The 23797-nt window shown below is 48.6% G+C and overlaps 1 protein-coding gene across 1 annotated transcript in view; it reads left to right on the top strand.

Moving 5' to 3' along the window:
- The window catches only part of ugt8 (UDP glycosyltransferase 8), a gene marked incomplete at its 3' end in the record, with an annotated part of 66711 nt that extends 43589 nt beyond the window's left edge, over positions 1 to 23122 (top strand). Inside the window, 1 exon segment of the mRNA XM_029745006.1 lies at positions 23046 to 23122. Coding sequence (XP_029600866.1) covers positions 23046 to 23122 — 77 coding nt within the window.
- Between the last annotated feature and the right edge of the window lie 675 nt (positions 23123 to 23797).

The following is a 23797-nucleotide window of genomic DNA, read 5'->3' as shown; positions in this document are numbered from 1 at the left end:
TAATTGGTTCCCCAATAAACACGCCATCCTTTCACATGTTTTAAGAATAGGTAAAGACACATTCACATATGAAGACAATGTTCCCTCCTGTCCTCTTCTCTAGCTGATATTCTGCATAGCACCAGGGACATGTAAAAGACAAGCCTGACTTCTCATTTTACATTTACATTTTAGTCATTTAGCAGACGCTCTTATCCAGAGCGACTTACAGTAGTGAATGCATACATTTCATTTCATACATTTTTTATTCCTGTGCTGCCCCCCGTGGGAATCGAACCCACAACCCTGGCGTTGCAAACACAATGCTCTACCAACTGAGCTACAGGGAAGGCAGACGCATGGCCCCAGGTGACTGAGCCCCAGCTGTGGGAAGAAGTGCAACTGCAAACACCATGCAGATAAGACATCTTCATTATCTATGTTACGTAATTAAATCTGATTCTCCCGCCACATTCCCCTCTCAAGAGACTCTGTTCCTTCTGGGAAATCAGAACAGTAACCTGGTAACTTACTAACATTTGTTACAGAGTATATGAAGTATAAAAATAAAAAAACTAGAGAATCAAATAAAAACATGGAGAATCAAATAAAATCATAGAGAATCAAATAAAATCATAGAGAATCAAAGAAAAACACGGAGAATCAAATAAAAACACGGAGAATCAAATAAAAACATGGAGAATCAAATAAAAACATGGATAATCAAATAAAATCATAGAGAATCAAATAAAATCATAGAGAATCAAATAAAAACACGGAGAATCAAATAAAAACACGGAGAATCAAATAAAAACATGGAGAATCAAATAAAAACACGGAGAATCAAATAAAAACAGAGAATCAAATAAAATCATAGAGAATCAAATAAAAAAAATAGAGAATCAAATAAAAACAGAGAATCGAATAAAAAAAATAGAGAATCAAATAAAAACATAGAGAATCGAATCCCGTTGCAGCCTTTATTCCTCAAGACATACTTGCACATGTTTAATCATACAGAATAATACATTGTTGAGAAAAATACAGAAATAAGAAACAGAAATGAGAAACGCTCCCTAAGTTACAGGAGAACCAGTGTCTAAACACAGGCCTCATCACAACAGATAGGACAGTCATCCCTCGGAGTCCCCACCATCAGGACTGGGGTCAGGAATAGGGAATAGGTCAGGGGAATCAAACACAGGCCTCATCACAACAGATAGGACAGTCATCCCTCGGAGTCCCCAAGCTCAGGACTGGGGTCAGGAATAGGGAATAGGTCAGGGGAATCAAACACAGGCCTCATCACAACAGATAGGATCCCTCGGAGTCCCCACCATCAGGACTGGGGTCAGGAATAGGGAATAGGTCAGGGGAATCAAACACAGGCCTCATCACAACAGATAGGACAGTCATCCCTCGGAGTCCCCACCATCAGAGATGTAGTCAGGAATAGGGAATAGGTCAGGGGAAATCACTCATATCCTGTGAACCCTCTCTATCTGCACTGTCCAGTGGGAATACTTCACTGTGTTCACCTGACTGTCGTCCGTCAATCTCAGATTCTTCACCTTCACCTTCTTCGTTTGCAAGCAAGGGCATAGTAAGAACAACATCAACCACTTTACTGAACAAATTTCTTCACACAAATGATAATCGGCAACAGACCAATCAGTAATATTAGACCGTAGATGAGCCAGTGGAAAATGGTCGCTCCCCAAGCACCAAACACTGACTGAACCCACCCTAACGGATTCCAGTCGACGTCAGGCTGGTGTTCCCTTTCGAGAACACTACTAAGCTCTTTCAAATGTTCCACTACAATAGTTACATTTTCCATCTCCCTGGGGAATGAACGTAACAGCAGCAATTTCCTATAATTTGACACACCCATCCTTAACAAGCTAGCAACATGTCACGTGCCACCCTATATTGTGTGGCCATGAGTCGAGTGGCAAATTGTAACTCTGGTCTTATAATTGAAAACCTTGAAGTGGTTAAATTTAGCAAGGGATTCCAAATGATATCGTAGCCGATCCAACTCATGTGCGTTCTCCGATGGCCCCATACCAGGGGATTAAACCGCGCCAGAACTTCTCCAATTTCGAGAATGGTCGCGAGTCACTGGGGACGTCATTGGGATTGCGAGATGCGTCTCTAAATTCGTCTTAACCTGCTTGGAATGGAGGAGTTAGTTTTATGCATTACCACAAAGGGAGATGTTTAGTTTACCGAAAATACAGCAGCCTGTCCACTGTGTTGGTAGGTAGAGACAGGCTTTATCGCCACAGATCCAATAATGATCAGTAAATGTTGCCGAGCCAAATCGATGAGGAGAACGATCGTCAGTTTCCACATCAACAATGGTGCTGCTCCCCCTCAGTCTAATGGGGTTTCCAGAGCTGCTGCCCCCCTCAGTCTAATGGGGTTTCCAGAGCTGCTGCCCCCCTCAGTCTAATGGGGTTTCCAGAGCTGCTGCCCCCCCTCAGTCTAATGGGGTTTCCAGAGCTGCTGCCCCCCTCAGTCTAATGGGGTTTCCAGAGCTGCTGCTCCCCTCAGTCTAATGGGGTTTCCAGAGCTGCTGCTCCCCCCCCCTCAGTCTAATGGGGTTTCCAGAGCTGCTGCCCCCCCCCCTCAGTCTAATGGGGTTTCCAGAGCTGCTGCCCCCCCTCAGTCTAATGGGGTTTCCAGAGCTGCTGCCCCCCCTCAGTCTAATGGGGTTTCCAGATATGCTGCTCCCCCTCAGTCTTATGGGGTTTCCAGAGCTGCTGCTCCCCTCAGTCTAATGGGGTTTCCAGAGCTGCTGCTCCCCCTCAGTCTAATGGGGTTTCCAAAGCTGCCCCCCCCCCTCAGTCTAATGGGGTTTCCAGAGCTGCTGCCCCCCCCTCAGTCTAATGGGGTTTCCAGAGCTGCTGCCCCCCCCCCTCAGTCTAATGGGGTTTCCAGAGCTGCTGCTCCCCCCTCACTCTAATGGGGTTTCCAGAGCTGCTGCCCCCCCCCTCAGTCTAATGGGGTTTCCAGAGCTGCTGCCCCCCCCCCTCAGTCTAATGGGGTTTCCAGAGCTGCTGCCCCCCTCAGTCTAATGGGGTTTCCAGAGCTGCTGCCCCCCCCAGTCTAATGGGGTTTCCAGAGCTGCTGCCCCCCTCAGTCTAATGGGGTTTCCAGAGCTGCTGCCCCCCCCCCTCAGTCTAATGGGGTTTCCAGAGCTGCTGCCCCCCCCCCTCAGTCTAATGGGGTTTCCAGAGCTGCTGCCCCCCCCCCCTCAGTCTAATGGGGTTTCCAGAGCTGCTGCCCCCCCCCCTCAGTCTAATGGGGTTTCCAGAGCTGCTGCTGCCCCCCCCTCAGTCTAATGGGGTTTCCAGAGCTGCTGCCCCCCTCAGTCTAATGGGGTTTCCAGAGCTGCTGCCCTTCTAATGGGGTTTCCAGAGCTGCTGCCCTCCCCCCCTCAGTCTAATGGGGTTTCCAGAGCTGCTGCCCCCCCCCCCCTCACTCTAATGGGGTTTCCAGAGCTGCTGCCCCCCCCCCCCTCAGTCTAATGGGGTTTCCAGAGCTGCTGCCCCCCCCCCCCCTCAGTCTAATGGGGTTTCCAGAGCTGCTGCCCCCCCCCCCCCTCAGTCTAATGGGGTTTCCAGAGCTGCTGCCCCCCCCTCAGTCTAATGGGGTTTCCAGAGCTGCTGCCCCCCCCCCTCAGTCTAATGGGGTTTCCAGAGCTGCTGCTCCCCCCCCCCCCAGTCTAATGGGGTTTCCAGAGCTGCTGCTCCCCCTCAGTCTAATGGGGTTTCCAGAGCTGCTGCCCCCCCCTTCAGTCTAATGGGGTTTCCAGAGCTGCTGCCCCCCCCTCAGTCTAATGGGGTTTCCAGAGCTGCCCCCCCCCCCTCAGTCTAATGGGGTTTCCAGAGCTGCTGCCCCCCCCCCCTCAGTCTAATGCGGTTTCCAGAGCTGCTGCCCCCCCCCCCTTCAGTCTAATGGGGTTTCCAGAGCTGCTGCCCCCCCTCAGTCTAATGGGGTTTCCAGAGCTGCTGCTCCCCCCCCCCCTCAGTCTAATGGGGTTTCCAGAGCTGCTGCTCCCCCTCAGTCTAATGGGTTTTCCAGAGCTGCTGCCCCCCCCCCTCAGTCTAATGGGGTTTCCAGAGCTGCTGCCCCCCCCTCAGTCTAATGGGGTTTCCAGAGCTGCTCACCCCCCCCAGTCTAATGGGGTTTCCAGAGCTGCTGCTCCCCCCCTCAGTCTAATGGGGTTTCCAGAGCTGCTGCCCCCCCTCAGTCTAATGGGGTTTCCAGAGCTGCTGCCCCCCTCAGTCTAATGGGGTTTCCAGAGCTGCACGTTCCCTTCTTCTAGCTACATCCTATTGGGAAGACACTATAATTAACACATGTTGACATTCCCACATAGATTTCATTAAATTGTGGTTTGGAAATATTCCTTGGGTTGTGACAATGACAGGTTCTGAAGGGGGTTCGTCGGGGGTTGGATCAGAACAGGTTCTAAATGGGGTTGGATCAGAACAGGTTCTGAATGGGGTGTGTCGGAGTTGTATCAGAACAGGTTCTGAATGGGGTGTGTCGGAGTTGTATCAGAACAGGTTCTGAATGGGGTGTGTCGGAGTTGTATCAGAACAGGTTCTGAATGGGGTGTGTCGGAGTTGTATCAGAACAGGTTCTGAATGGGGTTTGTCGGGGTTGGATCAGAACAGGTTCTGAAGTGGGTTGGATAAGAACAGTTTCTGAAGGGGTTTCGTTGGTGTTGGATCAGAACAGGTTCTGAATGGGGTTCGCTGGGGATTGGATCAGAACAGGTTCTGAAGGGGTTTCGTTGGTGTTGGATCAGAACAGGTTCTGAATGGGGTTCGCTGGGGATTGGATCAGAACAGGTTCTGAATGAGGTTCGCTGAGGATGGGTTTCGGAACAGGTTCTGGTACACAGGATCTTATGTTCTAAGATGATTCTACAGCACCGACGTGAACAATCAAATCCCCCTCGTAAATCCTTTGTTGATGACAAATTACCATTCATGCATTTATCCCTCATCAGTCGAGTCCGTCCCGTTTTTGTCCTTCTTCCAGGACCGGTTGTCCTTGAGTCACGGTCCATATGTCAACTGTAACGAGAAGAAGACAAGAGCAGGAAACATGATGCATAGAGTCTGGGCCTGATCCTCCCATGGCCATTTTGTCGATGACTCCCGGCTTCCCTCCGTCCTCAGGGTCTGGTGGGCAGTATGGCACCTTCCTGCAGTGGCTGGCGTGGATCCATGTAGACCTCTCAGCTTCCTGCAGTGGCTGGCGTGGATCCATGTAGACCTCTCAGCTTCCTGCAGTGGCTGGCGTGGATCCATGTAGACCTCTCAGCTTCCTGCAGTGGCTGGCGTGGATCCATGTAGACCTCTCAGCTTCCTGCAGTGGCTGGCGTGGATCCATGTAGACCTCTCAGCTTCCTGCAGTGGCTGGCGTGGATCCAAGTAGACCTCTCAGCTTCCTGCAGTGGCTGGCGAAGGATCCATGTAGACCTCTCAGCTTCCTGCAGTGGCTGGCATGGATCCATGTAGACCTCTCAGCTTCCTGCAGTGGCTGGCGTGGATCCAAGTAGACAGCTTCCTGCAGTGGCTGGCGTGGATCCATGTAGACCTCTCAGCTTCCTGCAGTGGCTGGCGTTGATCCAAGTAGACCTCTCAGCTTCCTGCAGTGGCTGGCGTGGATCCATGTAGACCTCTCAGCTTCCTGCAGTAGCTGGTCGAAGGATCCATGTAGACCTCTCAGCTACGCGAACAGCATTGGGGAGTAGTCAGCGACACCTGGTATGGTCCAGTCCACCTCTGCTGGTTCCAATGCTTTGGTCTCAGGTCTTTCACCACCAGCCAGTCACCTGGTTGCAGTTTGTGCAGGATCCCCACCAGAGGCTGAGCAGATCCGCTTTCACCCTGAGGAAAAATAGCCTTCAGAACGTTGTTTAGAGCAGTGCAATAACTTACACAATCTCATCATCACAGCCCCATCAGGGTCAACTTGTTCTGTGGGAAAGGGGGGATTTGATCATCCTCATTGGTCTACCTGTCAGAACCTCACGAGGAGCCAATCCAGTGGTTCTGTCGGGGGCCGCCCTCGTCATGTACATCAGAGCCAGGGGTCATCACAGCGACTCCAGAAAGATCTGTTTCTGCCATAAGCTTCACCATCTTAGATTTTAGGGTCTGATTAGCGCGTTCAACTAAACCGCCTGATTGGGGCCTATAGCTACAATGGGTCCTGAGGTCTATCTGCAGACTCTCAGACAAGTTCTCTATCACCAAGTTCACAAAGTGGGAGCCATTGTCCCTGGTTAATTTAGATCAATCAATCGATCACATTTATTTATAAAGCCCTTTCACATCAGCCGATGTCAAAGTGCTATACAGAAACCCAGCCTAAAACCCACGGAGACAGGCGCTGGCCTTAGCTGCCAAGTCAGCCATAGCGTTACCTTTGGAGACGATCGACGCACTTACAAACAGCAACTTCAGAAGGGAGGAAAATAGCCTTTAGCAAGTTATCAACACGTTTTGAATGAGAGATTGTCTGACCAGAGGGGGTCAGGAAGCCATGCTGTTTCCACAGAGTACCCAAATCATGTACCACACCAAAGGCATATCTGCTATCTGTATAGATAGTACCTGACTGGCCTTTAGCTAAGATGCAAGCTCCGGGTGAATGCAAAGTGTTCTGCTGCTTGAGCAGAAAGGTAGGATGGTAATTTATCCCTTTCCAGTGTGGTTGAAGCAGTAGTAACTGCATACGTGGGTTCTCCTTTACTCAGAGCGCTGAGCAGAGCCATATTCAAACAGTTCCACATTTTGGCATTTTGGCCCAAAAAAAGGGACATCGGTTAAATCCGTCGTTGGTTTTAGAAACAAGCTCCACCAGAGGAGCACGAGTCGGGCGGCCTCTCCATCGTCCTCGGTGGACAACAAAGTAGCAGGATTTATTAACACAGTGCACCTCTTCAGAGGATCACGTGAGACATTGTCAGAAGAACATTCTGGATAATGCAGCAGTGGACCTGGTGTTAGACGGGCCGTCATTCTGATAATGCAGCAGTGGACCTGGTGTTAGACGGGCCGTCATTCTGATAATGTAGCAGTGGACCTGGTGTTAGACGGGCCGTCATTCTGATAATGTAGCAGTGGACCTGGTGTTAGACGGGCCGTCATTCTGATAATGTAGCAGTGGACCTGGTGTTAGACGGGCCGTCATTCTGATAATGCAGCAGTGGACGTGGTGTTAGACGGCCCGTCATTCTGATAATGTAGCAGTGGACCTGGTGTTAGACGGGCCGTCATTCTGATAATGTAGCAGTGGACCTGGTGTTAGACGGGCTGTCAGTCTGATAATGCAGCAGTGGACCTGGTGTTACACGGGCTGTCAGTCTGATAATGTAACAGTGGACCTGGTGTTAGACGGGCTGTCAGTCTGATAATGCAGCAGTGGACCTGGTGTTAGATGGGCCGTTTACAGCTGCGGTAAGAGCAGCCGTGTTACAAACAGGGATTCAATCGTAATTTTTTGTTGTTGTCAACGATCTACACGAAATACTCTGTAATGTCAAAGAGGAAGACAAATGTTTTTATTTTATATTTTATTAACGAAACAAAAACACTAATATAATATCTTGATTACATAAGTATTCAACCCTCTGAGTCAATACATGTTAGAATCACTTTTAGCAGCGATTACAGCTGTGAGTCTTTCTGGGTAAATCTCTAAGAGCTTTGTACACCTGGATTGTACAGTATTTTTCCATTAGTGTTTTTTATAATTCTTCAAGCTCTGACAGACATTTTCATGTCTTGCCATTAGATTTTCAAGCCTCTTAAAGTCAAAACTGTAACTAGGCCACTCAGTAAAACTTTCAATGTCAGCTTGGTAATCAGCAACTCCAGTGTTTATTTGGCCTTGTGTTTTATTGTCCTGGTGAAAGGTCAATTTGTCTACCAGTTACTGGTGGAAAGGTCAATTTGTCTACCAGTTACTGGTGGAAAGGTCAATTTGTCTACCAGTTACTGGTGAAAGGTCAATTTGTCTACCAGTTACTGGTGGAAAGGTCAATTTGTCTACCAGTTACTGGTGGAAAGGTCAATTTGTCTACCAGTTACTGGTGGAAAGGTCAATTTGTTTACCAGTTACTGGTGGAAAGGTCAATTTGTCTACCAGTTTCTGGTGGGAAGCTGACTGAACCATGTTTTCAGATGGGAAGCAGACTGAACCATGTTTTCAGGTGGGAAGCAGACTGAACCATGTTTTCTGGTGGTGGGAAGCAGACTGAACCATGTTTTCTGGTGGCGGGAAGCAGACTGAACCATGTTTTCTGGTGGCGGGAAGCAGACTGAACCATGTTTTTTGGTGGCGGGAAGCAGACTGAACCATGTTTTCTGGTGGCGGGAAGCAGACTGAACCATGTTTTCTGGTTAAAGCCTGAAACAGACTGGTTAAAGCCTGAAACAGACTGGTTAAAGCCTGAAACAGACTGGTTAAAGCCAGAAACAGACTGGTTAAAGCCAGAAACAGACTGGTTAAAGCCAGGAACAGACTGGTTAAAGCCAGGAACAGACTGGTAAAAGCCTGAAACAGACTCGTTAAAGCCTGAAACAGACTGGTTAAAGCCAGAAACAGACTGGTTAAAGCCAGAAACAGACTGGTTAAAGCCAGAAACAGACTGGTTAAAGCCTGAAACAGACTCATTAAAGCCAGAAACAGACTGGTTAAAGCCAGAAACAGACTGGTACTGACACACTGATCCTGGACCAGTACTCCTACTGCTACACTGATCCTGGACCAGTACTCCTACTGCTACAGTGATCCTGGACCAGTACTCCTACTGCTACACTGATCCTGGACCAGTACTGCTACTGCTACAGTGATCCTGGACCAGTACTCCTACTGCTACAGTGATCCTGGACCAGTACTCCCACTGCTACAGTGATCCTGGACCAGTACTCCTACTGCTACACTGATCCTGGACCAGTACTCCTACTGCTACAATGATCCTGGACCAGTACTCCTACTGCTACAGTGATCCTGGACCAGTACTCCTACTGCTACACTGATCCTGGACCAGTACTCCTACTGCTACACTGATCCTGGACCAGTACTCCTACTGCTACACTGATCCTGGACCAGTACTCCTACTGCTACACTGATCCTGGACCAGTACTCCTACTGCTACAGTGATCCTGGACCAGTACTCCTACTGCTACAGTGATCCTGGACCAGTACTCCTACTGTGTGTGTGAAAATGCCTGTGATTCCAAGGGTCATTATGGTAACCCATTCTAACTTATCTAGATTAATCATTTACCAAGAATTCCACTGGTCCCACGTTCACCACAGACATGTAGCTGAGAGGGAGGGAGGGAGGGCGAGACAGAGAGAGAGGGAGAGAGAGAGAAAAAGGTAGAGAGAGAGAGAAAAATGTAGAGAGAGAGAAAGAGGGGGAGAGAGAGAGAGAGAAAAAGTGGGAGAGAGAGAGAGGGAGGGAGAGGCATTTTGTGGGCAAATGGTTTGCTGATGTCAACATTGTGAACCGAGTGCCCCATGGTGGCGGTGGGGTTATGATATGGGCAGGCATAAGCTACAGACGACGAACACAATTGCATTTTATCGATTTGAATTCACAGAGATACCGTGATGAGACCCTGAGGCCCGTTGTTATGCCATTCATCCGCCGCCATCACCTCATGTTTCAGCATTATAATACACGGCCCCATATCGCAAGGATCTGGACACAATTCCTGGAAGATGAAAACGTCCCAGTTCTTCCATGGCCTGCATACTCACCAGACATGTCACCCATTGAGCATGTTTGGGATGCTCTGGATCGACGTGTACAACAGAGTGTTCCAGTTCCCGCCGATATCCAGCAACTTCACACAGCCATTGAAGAGGAGTGGGGACAACATTCCACAGGCCACAAATCAACAGCCTGATCAACTCAGGGGGGCCGGTAAATGACTGGTAAAAGGCAGGCAGAGGTCAGTCATCCAGGGCAGAGTCCGTAAGGTACAGACCGGCTGTCACAGATCCCTCCAGAACTGTTGGTTACGCACAACCTGGTGCCTTTTCCCCAGTGATTAGTAATTGTATAAGTGTGCCCTTTGGTTCACCGTTGGGCCCGTCGATTATTATTGTTACATTGTCCGTTGGTCGTGTGAGTACCTGTGCTGTTGTTGTTTTGGCTTTTGTGCCACTTGTACTGTGCAGATGATTACGGGTCTCGTCCCGTGTGGTATCTGTCACGTTCGTCGTATGGATTAGACCAAAACGCAGCGGGAATGTGAATACTCATCTTCTTTTATTTTCGAAGAAAACCAAAACAAACACTTAATCAAAAACAACAATGAAAAACAGTCCTGTAAGGCACACAGCTATACACGGAACAACTACCCACAAAAACCCATGGAAAAACACCCCTACTAAATAGGACCTTCAATTAGAGGCAACGAGGAACAGCTGCCTCCAATTGAAGGTCAACCCAATAAACTAAACATAGAAATAGAAAAACTAGAATGAACATAGAAATATACTAACATAGAACATTAACCCCCTTTACTGGTCAGAACGTGACAGTATCATTGTGTGCGTGTGTGTTACGGGTCTCGCCCGGTGTATTTATTCGAGGAACTCTTCGCTCTTTTGTTTGGGTATCGACCCTGTGTTTTGTATTCGTGTTTGTTTGGTCTTCGTCCCCGTGCCTTTTTATTGGGTCAATAAAAAAAAACTATTACGCATTCCTGCGCCTGTCTCCCGATCCCTTATAGCAACGTGACAACGGCAGGCAGGCAGGCTCAGGGTCAGGGCTGGCAGAATGGTCAAAAACCGTGAGAACTAGAAAACAGGAACTAACAAGAAACTGTACGGAGAAAAAATACTGGTAGGCTTGACGAGACAAGACAAACTGGCAACAGACAAACAGAGAACACAGTTATAAATGCACCGGGGATAATGGGGAAGATGGGCGACACCTGGAGGGGGGTGAAGAGAATCACAAAGACAGGTGAAACAGATCAGGATGTGACACAAACAAAGGATCCAATTCAGGGAAGTCAAATTTCTGGTTGAAATGCTGGTGAGTAGCGCCAATCTAATATTCAAATTTTTTTTTTAGGTTGCAGGTAATAATTCAAGAAATGTTCTGAGCAAATAATGTAAGAAATAACAACAACAAAACATTTCAAAATACTGCAAAGTTGGCTAGAAGCTAGAAACAGTCTTCAAGGTAAGCAAGATGGCGCTGACAGACATGGCAGCTCGTGTGCTAGCTCCTACGCAACTTGCCAGTATTTTGTTATTTCTTACATTATTACCCCAGAATGTTTTTTTTGTGTCATTACGTACAGACGGAAATAACTTTTGGATATCAGAGCGACGGTAACTCACCAGCATTACAACCAGGAATACGACTTTCCCGAATTGGATCTTTTGTTCGTACCCCCAGGGCAATTTAACTCATCCCAGAGGCTGCTCCAAGACGCCGCCTGCGGAGAAGAGGTATTCGGAGTGGAGTTCTAGTCCGACTCAGGAGGCGGGCACACCATCCACCGCTTCCGAGTATATTACTCGCTAATGTTCAGTCTCTGGACAATAAAGTAGATGAGCTCAGGGCGAGGATCTCCTTCCAGAGAGAGATCAAGGACAGTAATATCCTCTGTTTCAGGGAATCATGGTTCTTTCGGGATATACTGTCCCCATCCATTCAGCCAGCTGGGTTCTCAGTACATTGTGCAGACAGGAATGAAGAACTCTCTGGGAAGAAGAAAGGCAGGGGTTTATGTTTCATGATTCAATTCTCATGATGTGATTGTGATAACATACAGAAACTCAAGTCCTTTTGTTCACCTGACCTAGAATACCTCACAATCAAAGGCCGACCGTATTACCTCCCAAGAGAATTATCTTCGGTTATAGTCACAGCCGTGTATATTCCCCTTCAAGCCGATACCACGACGGCCCTCAAGGATCTACACTGGACTTTATGCAAACTGGAAACCACATATCCTGAGGCCGCATTTATTGTAGCTGGAGATTTTAACAAAGCAAATATGAGGAAAACGCTACCGAAGTTCTATCAACACATTGACTGTAGACTCGTAAAATATATATATTTTTAAAAGCACACCACAATAACATCTGCTAAATACGTGTATGTGACCAATGACATTTGATTTGATTTGAAGGCTTGTGTTCTTTTTCTGATGTTCAGCTTCCACCATATTGCTTCCACCTGTCAAGTCCTTCTTCTTCTTCTGCTTTACATGTCTATTGGTGGATCGCAACCAACTGAAAAGTGGATACACCGCCACCTACTGTAGTGGAGTGTAAGGCTGGTCACGGCCCCCTGTTCATCTATATTCTCTATCACCTACTGTAGTGGAGTGTAAGGCTGGTCACGGCCCCCTGTTCATCTATATTCTCTATCACCTACTGTAGTGGAGTGTAAGGCTGGTCACGGCCCCCTGTTCATCTATATTCTCTATCACCTACTGTAGTGGAGTGTAAGGCTGGTTACGGCCCCCTGTTCATCTATATTCTCTATCACCTACTGTAGTGGAGTGTAAGGCTGGTCACGGCCCCCTGTTCATCTATATTCTGTATCTATCACCTACTGTAGTGGAGTGTAAGGCTGGTCACGGCCCCCTGTTCATCTATATTCTGTATCTATCACCTACTGTAGTGGAGTGTGAGGCTGGTCACGGCCCCCTGTTCATCTATATTCTCTATCACCTACTGTAGTGGAGTGTAAGGCTGGTCACGGCCCCCTGTTCATCTATATTCTCTATCACCTACTGTAGTGGAGTGTAAGGCTGGTCACGGCCCCCTGTTCATCTATATTCTCTATCACCTACTGTAGTGGAGTGTAAGGCTGGTTACGGCCCCCTGTTCATCTATATTCTCTATCTATCACCTACTGTAGTGGAGTGTGAGGCTGGTCACGGCCCCCTGTTCATCTATATTCTCTATCACCTACTGTAGTGGAGTGTAAGGCTGGTTACGGCCCCCTGTTCATCTATATTCTCTATCACCTACTGTAGTGGAGTGTAAGGCTGGTTACGGCCCCCTGTTCATCTATATTCTCTATCACCTACTGTAGTGGAGTGTAAGGCTGGTCACGGCCCCCTGTTCATCTATATTCTGTATCTATCACCTACTGTAGTGGAGTGTAAGGCTGGTCACGGCCCCCTGTTCATCTATATTCTCTATCACCTACTGTAGTGGAGTGTAAGGCTGGTCACGGCCCCCTGTTCATCTATATTCTCTATCACCTACTGTAGTGGAGTGTAAGGCCGGTCACGGCCCCCTGTTCATCTATATTCTCTATCACCTACTGTAGTGGAGTGTAAGGCTGGTCACAGCCCCCTATTCATCTGTATTTTCTATCACCTACACCTAATATGTCTGCTCAGAACCCTATTCCCTGTATAGACTAAAATATATCTGGTCAAACCCCTATTCCCTATATAGATTACAATATATCTGTTCAAACCCTATTCCCTATGTAGACTACAATATATCTGGTCAGAACCCTATTCCCTATACAGACTACAATACCTCGCCTGAAGTAGAGTACCTCATGATAAGCTGTGGACCACACTATCTACCAAGAGAGTTCTCATCTATATTATTCATAGCCGTCTATTTACCACCACTAAACTGATGCTGGCACTAAGACCGCACTCAACCAGCTCTATAAGGTCGTAAACAAGAAAATACTCACCCAGAAGCGGCGCTCCTAGTGGCCGGGGACTTTAATGCAGGAAAACTTAAATCAGTTTTACCAAATTTTTACCAGCATGTCACATGTGCAACCAGAGGACAAAAAACACTAGACCACCTTTACTCCACACACAGAGACATGTACAAAGCTCTCCCTTGCCCTACATTTGGCAAATCTGACCATAATTCTATCCTCCTGATTCCTGCTTACAAACTAAAACTAAAGCAGGAAGTACCAGTGACTCGCTCAATACGGAAGTGGTCAGATGACGAGGATGCTACAATACAGGACTGTTTTGCAGCACAGACTGGAACATGTTCCGGGATTCCTCCGATATCATTGAGGAGTACACCACCTCAGTCACCGGCTTCATCAATAAGTACATCAACGATGTCATCCCCACAGTGACTGTACGTACCTATCCCAACCAGAAGCCATGGATTACAGGCAACAACCGAACTGAGCTAAAGGCTAGAGCTGCCGCTCTGAAGGAGCGGGACACTAATCCGGAAGCTTATAAGAAATCCCGCTATGCCCTCAGACGAACCATCAAACAAGCGTCAATACAGGACTAAGATTGAATCCTACTATATCGGTTCTGACGCTCGTCGGATGTGGCAGGGCTTGAAAACTATTACGGATTACAAAGGGAAACCCAGACGTGAGCTGCTCAGTGATGCCAGCCTACCAGACGAGCTAAATGCCTTTTATACTCGCTTCGAGGCAAGCAACACTGAAGCGTGCATGAGAGCACTAGCTGTTCTGGATGACTGTGTGGCAACGATCTTGGTAGCCGATGTGAGCAAGACCTTTAAACAGGTCAACATTCACAAAGCCGTGGGGCCAGACGGATTACCAGGACGTGTATTTGGAGTATGTGCAGACCAACTGTCAAGTGTCTTCACTGACATTTTCAACCTCTCCCTGACCGAGTCTGTAATACCAACATGTTTCAAGCAGACCACCATAGTCCCTGTGCCCAAGAAAGCTAAAGTAACCTGCCTAAATTATTACCGCCCCGTAGCACTCACATCTGTAGCCATGAAGTGCTTTGAAAGGCTGATCATGGCTCACATCAACAGCATCCTCCTGGATACCCTAGACCCACTCCAATTTGCATACCGCCCCAACAGATCCACAGATGACACAATCTCTATTGCACTCCACACTGCCCTTTCCCACCTGGACAAAAGGAACACCTATGTGAGAATGCTATTCATTGATGGCAGCTCAGCGTTCAACACCATAGTGCCCTCAAAGCTCATCACTAAGCTAAGTACCCTGTGACTAAACACCTCCCTCTGCAACTGGATCCTGGACTTCCTGACAGGCCGCCCCCGAAGTTGTAAGAGTAGGCAACAACATGCCTGCCACGCTGATCCTCAACACTGGGGCCCCTCAGAGGTCTGTACTTAGTCCCCTCCTGTATTCCCTGATCACCCACGACTGCATAGCCAAACACGACTCCAACACCATCATTACGTTTGCTGACGGCACAACAGTGGTAGGCCTGATCACCGAAAACGATGAGACAGCCTATAGGGAGGAGGTCAGAGAACTGGCAGTGTGGTGCCAGGACAACAACCTCTCCCTCAACGTGATCAAGACTAAGGCGTTGATCGTGGACTACAGGAAAAGGAGGACCGAGCACGCCCCCATTCTCATCAACGGGGCTGTAGTGGAGCGGGTCGAGAGTTTTAAGTTCCTTGGTGTCCACATCACCAACAAACTATCATGGTCCAAGCACACCAAGACAGTTGTGAAGAAGGCACGACAACACCTTTTCCCCCCTCAGGAGACTGAAAAGATATGGCATGGGTCCCCAGATCCTCAAAAAGTTCTACATCTGCACCATTGAGAGCATCCTGACCGGTTGCATCACTGCCTGGTATGGCAACTGCTCGGCATCTGACCGTAAGGCACTACAGAGGGTAGTGCGTACGGCCCAGTACATCACTGGGGCCAAGCTTCCTGCCATCCAGGACCTATATAAAAGGCTGTGTCAGAGGAAAGCCCATAAAATTGTCAGAAACTCCAGTCGCCCAAGTTATAGACTGTTCTCTCTGCTACCGCACGGCAAGCGGTACCGGAACGCCAAGTCTAGGTCCCAAGTGCTCCTTAACAGCTTCTACCCCCAAGCCATTAGACTGCTGAACAATTAATCAAATGGCCACCGGACAATTTACATTGACACCCCCCCCCCATTTGTTTTGTACACTGCTGCTACTCACTGTTTATTATCTATGCATAGTCACTTCACCCCCACCTACATGTACAAATTACCTCTAACCTGTACCCCTCCACATTGACTCTGTACCGGTACCTCCTGTATATAGCCTCCACATTGACTCTGTACCGTAATACCCTGTATATAGCCTCCACATTGACTCTGTACCGGTACCCCCTGTATATAGCCTCCACATTGACTCTGTACCGGTACCCCCTGTATATAGCCTCCACATTGACTCTGTACCGGTACCTCCTGTATATAGCCTCCACAGTGACTCTGTACCGGTACCTCCTGTATATAGCCTCCAGATTGACTCTGTACCGGTACCCCCTGTATATAGTCTCCACATTGACTCTGTACCGGTACCCCCTGTATATAGCCTCCACATTGACTCTGTACCGGTACCCCCTGTATATAGCCTCCACATTGACTCTGTACCGGTACCCCCCTGTATATAGCCTCCACATTGACTCTGTACCGGTTCCCCCCTGTATATAGCCTCCACACTGACTCTGTACCGGTTCCCCCCTGTATATAGCCTCCACACTGACTCTGTACCGGTACCCCCTGTATATAGCCTCCACATTGACTCTGTACCGGTTCCCCCCTGTATATAGCTTCCACATTGACTCTGTACTGGTACCCCCCTGTATATAGCCTCCACATTGACTCTGTACCGGTACCCCCCTGTATATAACCTCCACATTGACTCTGTACCGGTACCCCCCCTGTATATAGCCTCCACATTGACTCTGTACCGGTACCCCCCTGTATATAGCCTCCACACTGACTCTGTACCGGTACCCTCTGTATATAGCCTCCACATTGACTCTGTACCGGTACCCCCCTGTAATAGCCCTCCACATTGACTCTGTACCGGTACCCCTGTATATAGCCTCCACATTGACTCTGTACCGGTACCCCCTGTATATAGCCTCCACATTGACTCTGTACCTGTACCCCCTGTATATAGCCTCCACATTGACTCTGTACCGGTACCCCCCTGTATATAGCCTCCACATTGACTCTGTACCGGTACCCCCCTGTATATAGCCTCCACATTGACTCTGTACCTGTACCCCCTGTATATAGCCTCCACATTGACTCTGTACCTGTACCCCCTGTATATAGCCTCCACATTGACTCTGTACCGGTACCCCCTGTATATAACCTCCACATTGACTCTGTACCTGTACCCCCTGTATATAGCCTCCACATTGACTCTGTACCTGTACCCCCTGTATATAGCCTCCACATTGACTCTGTACCGGTACCCCCTGTATATAGCCTCCACATTGACTCTGTACCGGTACCCCCTGTATATAGCCTCCACATTGACTCTGTACCGGTACTCCCTGTATATAGGCCTCCACATTGACTCTGTACCGGTACCCCCCTGTATATAGCCTCCACATTGACTCTGTACCGGTACCCCCCTGTATATAGCCTCCACATTGACTCTGTACCTGTACCCCCTGTATATAGCCTCCACATTGACTCTGTACCTGTACCCCCTGTATATAACCTCCACATTGACTCTGTACCGGTACCCCCCCTGTATATAGCCTCCACATTGACTCTGTACCTGTACCCCCTGTATATAGCTTCCACATTGACTCTGTACCGGTACCCCCTGTATATAGCCTCCACATTGACTCTGTACCTGTACCCCCTGTATATAGCCTCGTTATTGTTACTTTAGTTTGTTAGGTAAATATTTTCTTAACTCTTTCTTAAAACTGCATTGTTGGTTAAGGGGCTTGTCAGTCAGCATTTCACGGTAAAGGTCTATACTTGTTGTATTCGACGCATGTGACTAATAAAGTTTGATTTGATTTGATTAGTACACCACCTGGTGTTTTATGATGTCATCAGGAGAGTTTATATCGGAACCCTCAATGGTTTTATACACCTGCTGTTTGGTTACTGCCTCCTCTTTTCAGGTGTGTGTGTGTGTGTGTGTGTGTGTGTGTGTGTGTGTGTGTGTGTGTGTGTGTGGGTGTGTGTGTGTGTGTGTGTGTGTGTGTGGTGTGTGTGTGTGTGTCATCATGTTGTTTTTTTAATGAGTGAAGGTAAGAATGATGCAGCAAGGGATTCATTACAGAGAGTGGACAGAAACAGAGAGAGAGAGAGAGAGAGAGGAGGAGGAGGGAGAGAGAGTGGAGGGAGGAGAGAGGCATAAGGGAGAAAGAGAAGAGAGAGAGAGGAGGGGGAGGGAGAAACATTAATTGTATCATTGATTGGTTGCCTGGTGAATTGTGGGTTTGTTGTGGACTGAGGGGGAGAGAAGGAGTGTGGAAGAGGGAGAGAGAGAGAGAAAGTGGAGGGAGGAGGAGAGAGGAGGAGGAGGAGGGAGAGAGAGAGGAGGGAGGAAGAGAGACATAAGGGAGAAAGAGAAGAGAGAGAGGAGGGGGAGGAAAGAAGAGAGAGGAGGAGGAGGAGGGAGAGAGAGTGGGAGGGAGGAAGAGAGACATAAGGGAGAAAGAGAAGAGAGAGAGGAGGGGGAGGAGAGAGGAGGGGGAGGAGAAGGAGGGAGAGAGAGAGTGGAGGGAGGAAGAGAGACATAAGGGAGAAAGAGAAGAGAGAGAGGAGGGGGAGGAAAGAAGAGAGAGGAGGAGGAGGAGGAGAGACTTATGAAGTGAATCATTGATTTGGCCTGGTGAATTGTGGGTTTGTTGTGGGCTGAGGGGGGAAGAAGGAGTGTGGAAGAGGGAGAGAGAGAGAGGAGGGGGGGGGAGGAGGAGGAGGGAGAGAGAGGGAGAGAGGAGGGGGAGGATGAGGGAGAGAGAGGGAGATGATGAATGCATGCAAATGTCCTAGTTTGTATACAGTGAGAGAGGAGTTTCTCACAGTATCTCTCAGCTCCTCAGGTCAGAAACACTGAAGCCATTTAGTCATGTAGCAGATACTCTTACCCCCCTAGCTACAGATCTAGGATACTCTTACCCCCCTAGCTACAGATCTAGGATATTCTTACGCCCTAGCTACAGATCTAGGATACTCTTACCCCCCCAGCTACAGATCTAGGATACTCTTACCCCCTAGCTACAGATCTAGGATCAGATACTCTTACCACCTAGCTACAGATCTAGGATACTCTTACCCCCTAGCTACAGATCTAGGATACTCTTACCCCCTAGCTACAGATCTAGGATACTCTTACCCCCCTAGCTACAGATCTAGGATACTCTTACCCCCCTAGCTACAGATCTAGGATACTCTTACCCCCCTAGCTACAGATCTAGGATACTCTTACCCCCCTAGCTACAGATCTAGGATACTCTTACCCCCCTAGCTACAGATCTAGGATACTCTAACCCCCCTAGCTACAGATCTAGGATCAGATACTCTTACCCCCCTAGCTACAGATCTAGGATCAGATACTCTTACCCCCCTAGCTACAGATCTAGGATCAGATACTGTTACCCCCCTAGCTACAGATCTAGGATACTCTTACCCCCTAGCTCCAGATCTAGGATACTCTTACCCCCCTAGCTACAGATCTAGGATACTCTTACCCCCTAGCTACAGATCTAGGATCAGATACTCTTACCCCCTAGCTACAGATCTAGGATCAGATACTCTTACCCCCTAGCTACAGATCTAGGATACTCTTACCCCCCTAGCTACAGATCTAGGATCAGATACTCTTATCCCCCTAGCTACAGATCTAGGATCAGATACTCTTACCCCCTAGCTACAGATCTAGGATACTCTTACCCCCCTAGCTACAGATCTAGGATACTCTTACCCCCCTAGCTACTGATCTAGGATACTCTTACCCCCCTAGCTACTGATCTAGGATACTCTTACCCCCCTAGCTACAGATCTAGGATACTCTTACCCCCCTAGCTACAGATCTAGGATACTCTTACCCCTAGCTACAGATCTAGGATACTCTTACCCCCCTAGCTACAGATCTAGGATACTCTTATCCCCCTAGCTACAGATCTAGGATACTCTTACCCCCCTAGCTACAGATCTAGGATACTCTTACCCCCCCTAGCTACAGATCTAGGATACTCTTATCCCCCTAGCAACAGATCTAGGATACTCTTACCCCCCTAGCTACAGATCTAGGATACTCTTACCCCCCTAGCTACAGATCTAGGATACTCTAACCCCCCCTAGCTACAGATCTAGGATACTCTTACCCCCCTAGCTACAGATCTAGGATACTCTTACCCCCTAGCTACAGATCTAGGATACTCTTACCCCCCTAGCTACAGATCTAGGATCAGATACTCTTACCCCCCTAGCTACAGATCTAGGATATTCTTACCCCCATAGCTACAGATCTAGGATACTCTTACCCCCCTTGCAACAGATCTAGGATACTCTTACCCCCTAGCTACAGATCTAGGATACTCTTACCCCCCTAGCTACAGATCTAGGATACTCTTACCCCCCTAGCTACAGATCTAGGATCAGATACTCTTACCCCCTAGCTACAGATCTAGGATACTCTTACCCCCTAGCTACAGATCTAGGATCAGATACTCTTACCCCCCTAGCTACAGATCTAGGATCAGATACTCTTACCCCCTAGCTACAGATCTAGGATCAGATACTCTTACCCCCCTAGCTACAGATCTAGGATCAGATACTCTTACCCCCCCTAGCTACAGATCTAGGATACTCTTACCCCCCTAGCTACAGATCTAGGATACTCTTACCCCCTAGCTACAGATCTAGGATACTCTTACCCCCCTAGCTACAGATCTAGGATTAAATACTCTTACCCCCCTAGCTACAGATCTAGGATACTCTTACCCCCCTAGCTACAGATCTAGGATTCTCTTACCCCCTAGCTACAGATCTAGGATACTCTTACCCCCCTAGCTACAGTGCGAAATGCTTGTGCTTCTAGTTTCTGACAGTGCAGTAATATCTAACAAGTAATCTACCAATTCCACAACAACTACCTAATACACATATCTAAAGGGGTGAATGACAACATGTACATATAAATATATGAATGAGTGATTGCCGTGCGGCATAGGCAAGATGCAGTAGATGGTATAGAGTACAGTATAATACATATGAGATGAGCAATGTAAGGTATGAAAACATTATTAAAGTGGCGTTATTTAAAGTGACTAGTGAAACCTTTATTAAAGTGGCCAATGATTTCAAGTCTGTATGTAGGCAGCAGACTCTCTGAGTTAGTGATGGCTGTTTAACAGTCTGATGGCCTGGAGATAGAAGCTGTTTAACAGTCTGATGGCCTCGAGATAGAAGCTGTTATTCAGTCTCTCGGTCCCAGCTTTGATGCACCTGTACTGACCTCGCCTTCTGGATGATAGTGGGGTGAACAGGCAGTGGCTCGGGTGGTTGTTGTCCTTGATGATCTTTTTGGCCTTCCTGTGACATCGGGTGCTGTAGGTGTCCTGGAGGGCAGGGAGTTTGCCCCCGGTGATGCGTTGTGCAGACCTCACTACCCTCTGGAGAGTCCTGCTGTTGTGGGCGGTGCAGTCACTGTACCAGGTGGTGATACAGCCCGACAGGATGCACTCAATTGTGCATCTGTAAAAGTTTGTGAGGGTTTTAGGTGACAAGCCAAATTTCTTCAGCCTCCCGAGGCTGTTGCGCCTTCTTCACCATGCTGACTGTGTGGGTGGACCATTTCAGTTTTTCCGTGATGTGTACGCCGAGGAATTTAAAACTTTCCACCTTCTCCACTACTGCCCGTCCATGTGGATGGGGGGCTGCTCCCTCTGTTGTTTCCTGAAGTCCACAATCATCTCCTTTGTTTTGTTGACGTTGAGTGAGAGGTTGTTTTCCTGACCCCACATTCTCGTCGTTGTTGGTAATCAAGCCCACTACTGTTGTGTCGTCTGCAAACTTGATGATTGAGTTGGAGGCGTGCATGGCCACGCTGTCATGGGTGAACAGGGAGTACAGGAGGGGACTGAGCACGCACCCTTGTGGGGCCCCAGTGTTGAGGATCAGCGAAGTGGAGATGTTGTTTCCTACCTTCACCACCTGGGGGCGGCCCGTCAGGAAGTCCAGGACCCAATTGCACAGGGCGGGGTCGAGACCCAGGGTCTCGAGCTTAATGACGAGTTTGGAGGGTACTATGGTCAATAAACAGCATTCTTACATAGGTATTCCTCTTGTCCAGATGGGATAGGTCCAGTGTGCAGTGTGAAGGCGATTGTATCGTCTGTGGACCTATTGGGGCGGTATGTAAATTGGAGTGGGTCTAGGGTGTCAGGTAGGGTAGAGGTGATATGATCCTTGACTAGTCTCTCAAAGCACTTCATGATGACAGAAGTGAGTGCTACGGAGGGCGGGTAGTCATTTAGTTCAGATACCTTTACGACTTCACCCTACACCACCGCTGGGTTCTAGAATACCGCTGGGTTCTAGAATACCGCTGGGTTCTAGAACACCGCTGGGTTCTAGAACACCGCTGGGTTCTAGAGTCTGTTCTTTCAAACTGCCATTCCAATTCTAGAATGTGGAAAGTGTTCTTGATTGTACTTCTCTGTAGTGCACTCCAATTCAAATCTGGACCTGGAAGATCCACTGCTGTATCTTTCATTGTTCCACTCTAATCAGGGACTGATTTAGACCTGAGACACCAGTCATTCTTCTCCTCTAATCAGGGACTGATTTAGACCTGGGACACCAGTCATTGTTCCCCTCTAATCAGGGCCTGTTTAGACCTGGGACACCAGTCATTGTTCCCCTCTAATCAGGGCCTGTTTAGACCTGGGACACCAGTCATTCTTCCCCTCCAATCAGAGGCTGATTTAGACCTGGGTTACAAGTCATTGTTCCCATCTAATCAGGGCCCAATTTAGACCTGGGACACCAGTCATTCTTCCCCTCTAATCGGGGCCCAATTTAGACCAAGGTTACAAGTCATTGTTCCCATCTAATCGGGGCCCAATTTAGACCTGGGACACCAGTCATTCTTCCCCTCCAATCAGGGGCTGATTTAGACCTGGGACACCAGGTGTGTTATCAGGTAGAACAGTGAAACCAGCAGTAGGGTAAGAGATAAAACCACAATGCATTACTCTAACCATCTACCTCTCTGTCTCTCTGTCTGTCTAACCTGTTTGTCTGTCTTTCCCTGTCTGGCTGTAGGTTCTCGGGGGTTCCGCCCAGTAACCTAGGCAACAATACCAAGTTGGTGGATTGGATGCCTCAAAACGACCTGTTGGGTAAGAGCCAATTCTCTACTTCATGTACTCTGTCCTTTTTAACTTTCCTGTCTTCCTTCCCTCCCTCCTCCCTCTCTGTCTGTCTGTCTTTGAGGAAGGAAGGAGGGGTTAGGGTGAGGAGGGGTGAGGAAAGGTTAGGGTGAGGAGGGGTGAGGAGGGGACAGGGGGGGTCAGGAGGGGTGAGGAAAGGTTAGGGTGAGGAGGGGTGAGGAGGGGACAGGGGGGTGAGGAGGTGTGAGGAAAGGTTAGGGTGATGGGGGGAGGTGAGGGGAGAGGGGGGGTGAGGAGGGGTGAGGAAAGGTTAGGGTGAGGAGGGGTGAGGAGGGGACAGGGGGGGTGAGAAGGGGTGAGGAAAGGTTAGGGTGAGGAGGGGTGAGGAGGGGACAGGGGGGGTGAGGAGGGGTGAGGAAAGGTTAGGGTGATGGGGGAGGTGAGGGGAGAGGGGGGGTGAGGAGGGGTGAGGAGGGGACAGGGGGGTGAGGAGGGGTGAGGAAAGGTTAGGGTGATGGGGGGAGGTGAGGGGAGAGGAGAGTGACCCTGAGCTGAGAAATACATAACTCATTATATCATTAATAGTCAATGATTCACACACACACACACACACCACACACACACACACACACACACACACACACACACACACACACACACACACACTCACACACACACACACAC

The sequence above is a fragment of the Salmo trutta genome, unplaced genomic scaffold (assembly GCF_901001165.1).
Source record: "Salmo trutta unplaced genomic scaffold, fSalTru1.1, whole genome shotgun sequence".
Classification (NCBI taxonomy): domain Eukaryota; kingdom Metazoa; phylum Chordata; class Actinopteri; order Salmoniformes; family Salmonidae; genus Salmo; species Salmo trutta.
This window is presented reverse-complemented; position numbering and strand designations above follow the sequence as displayed.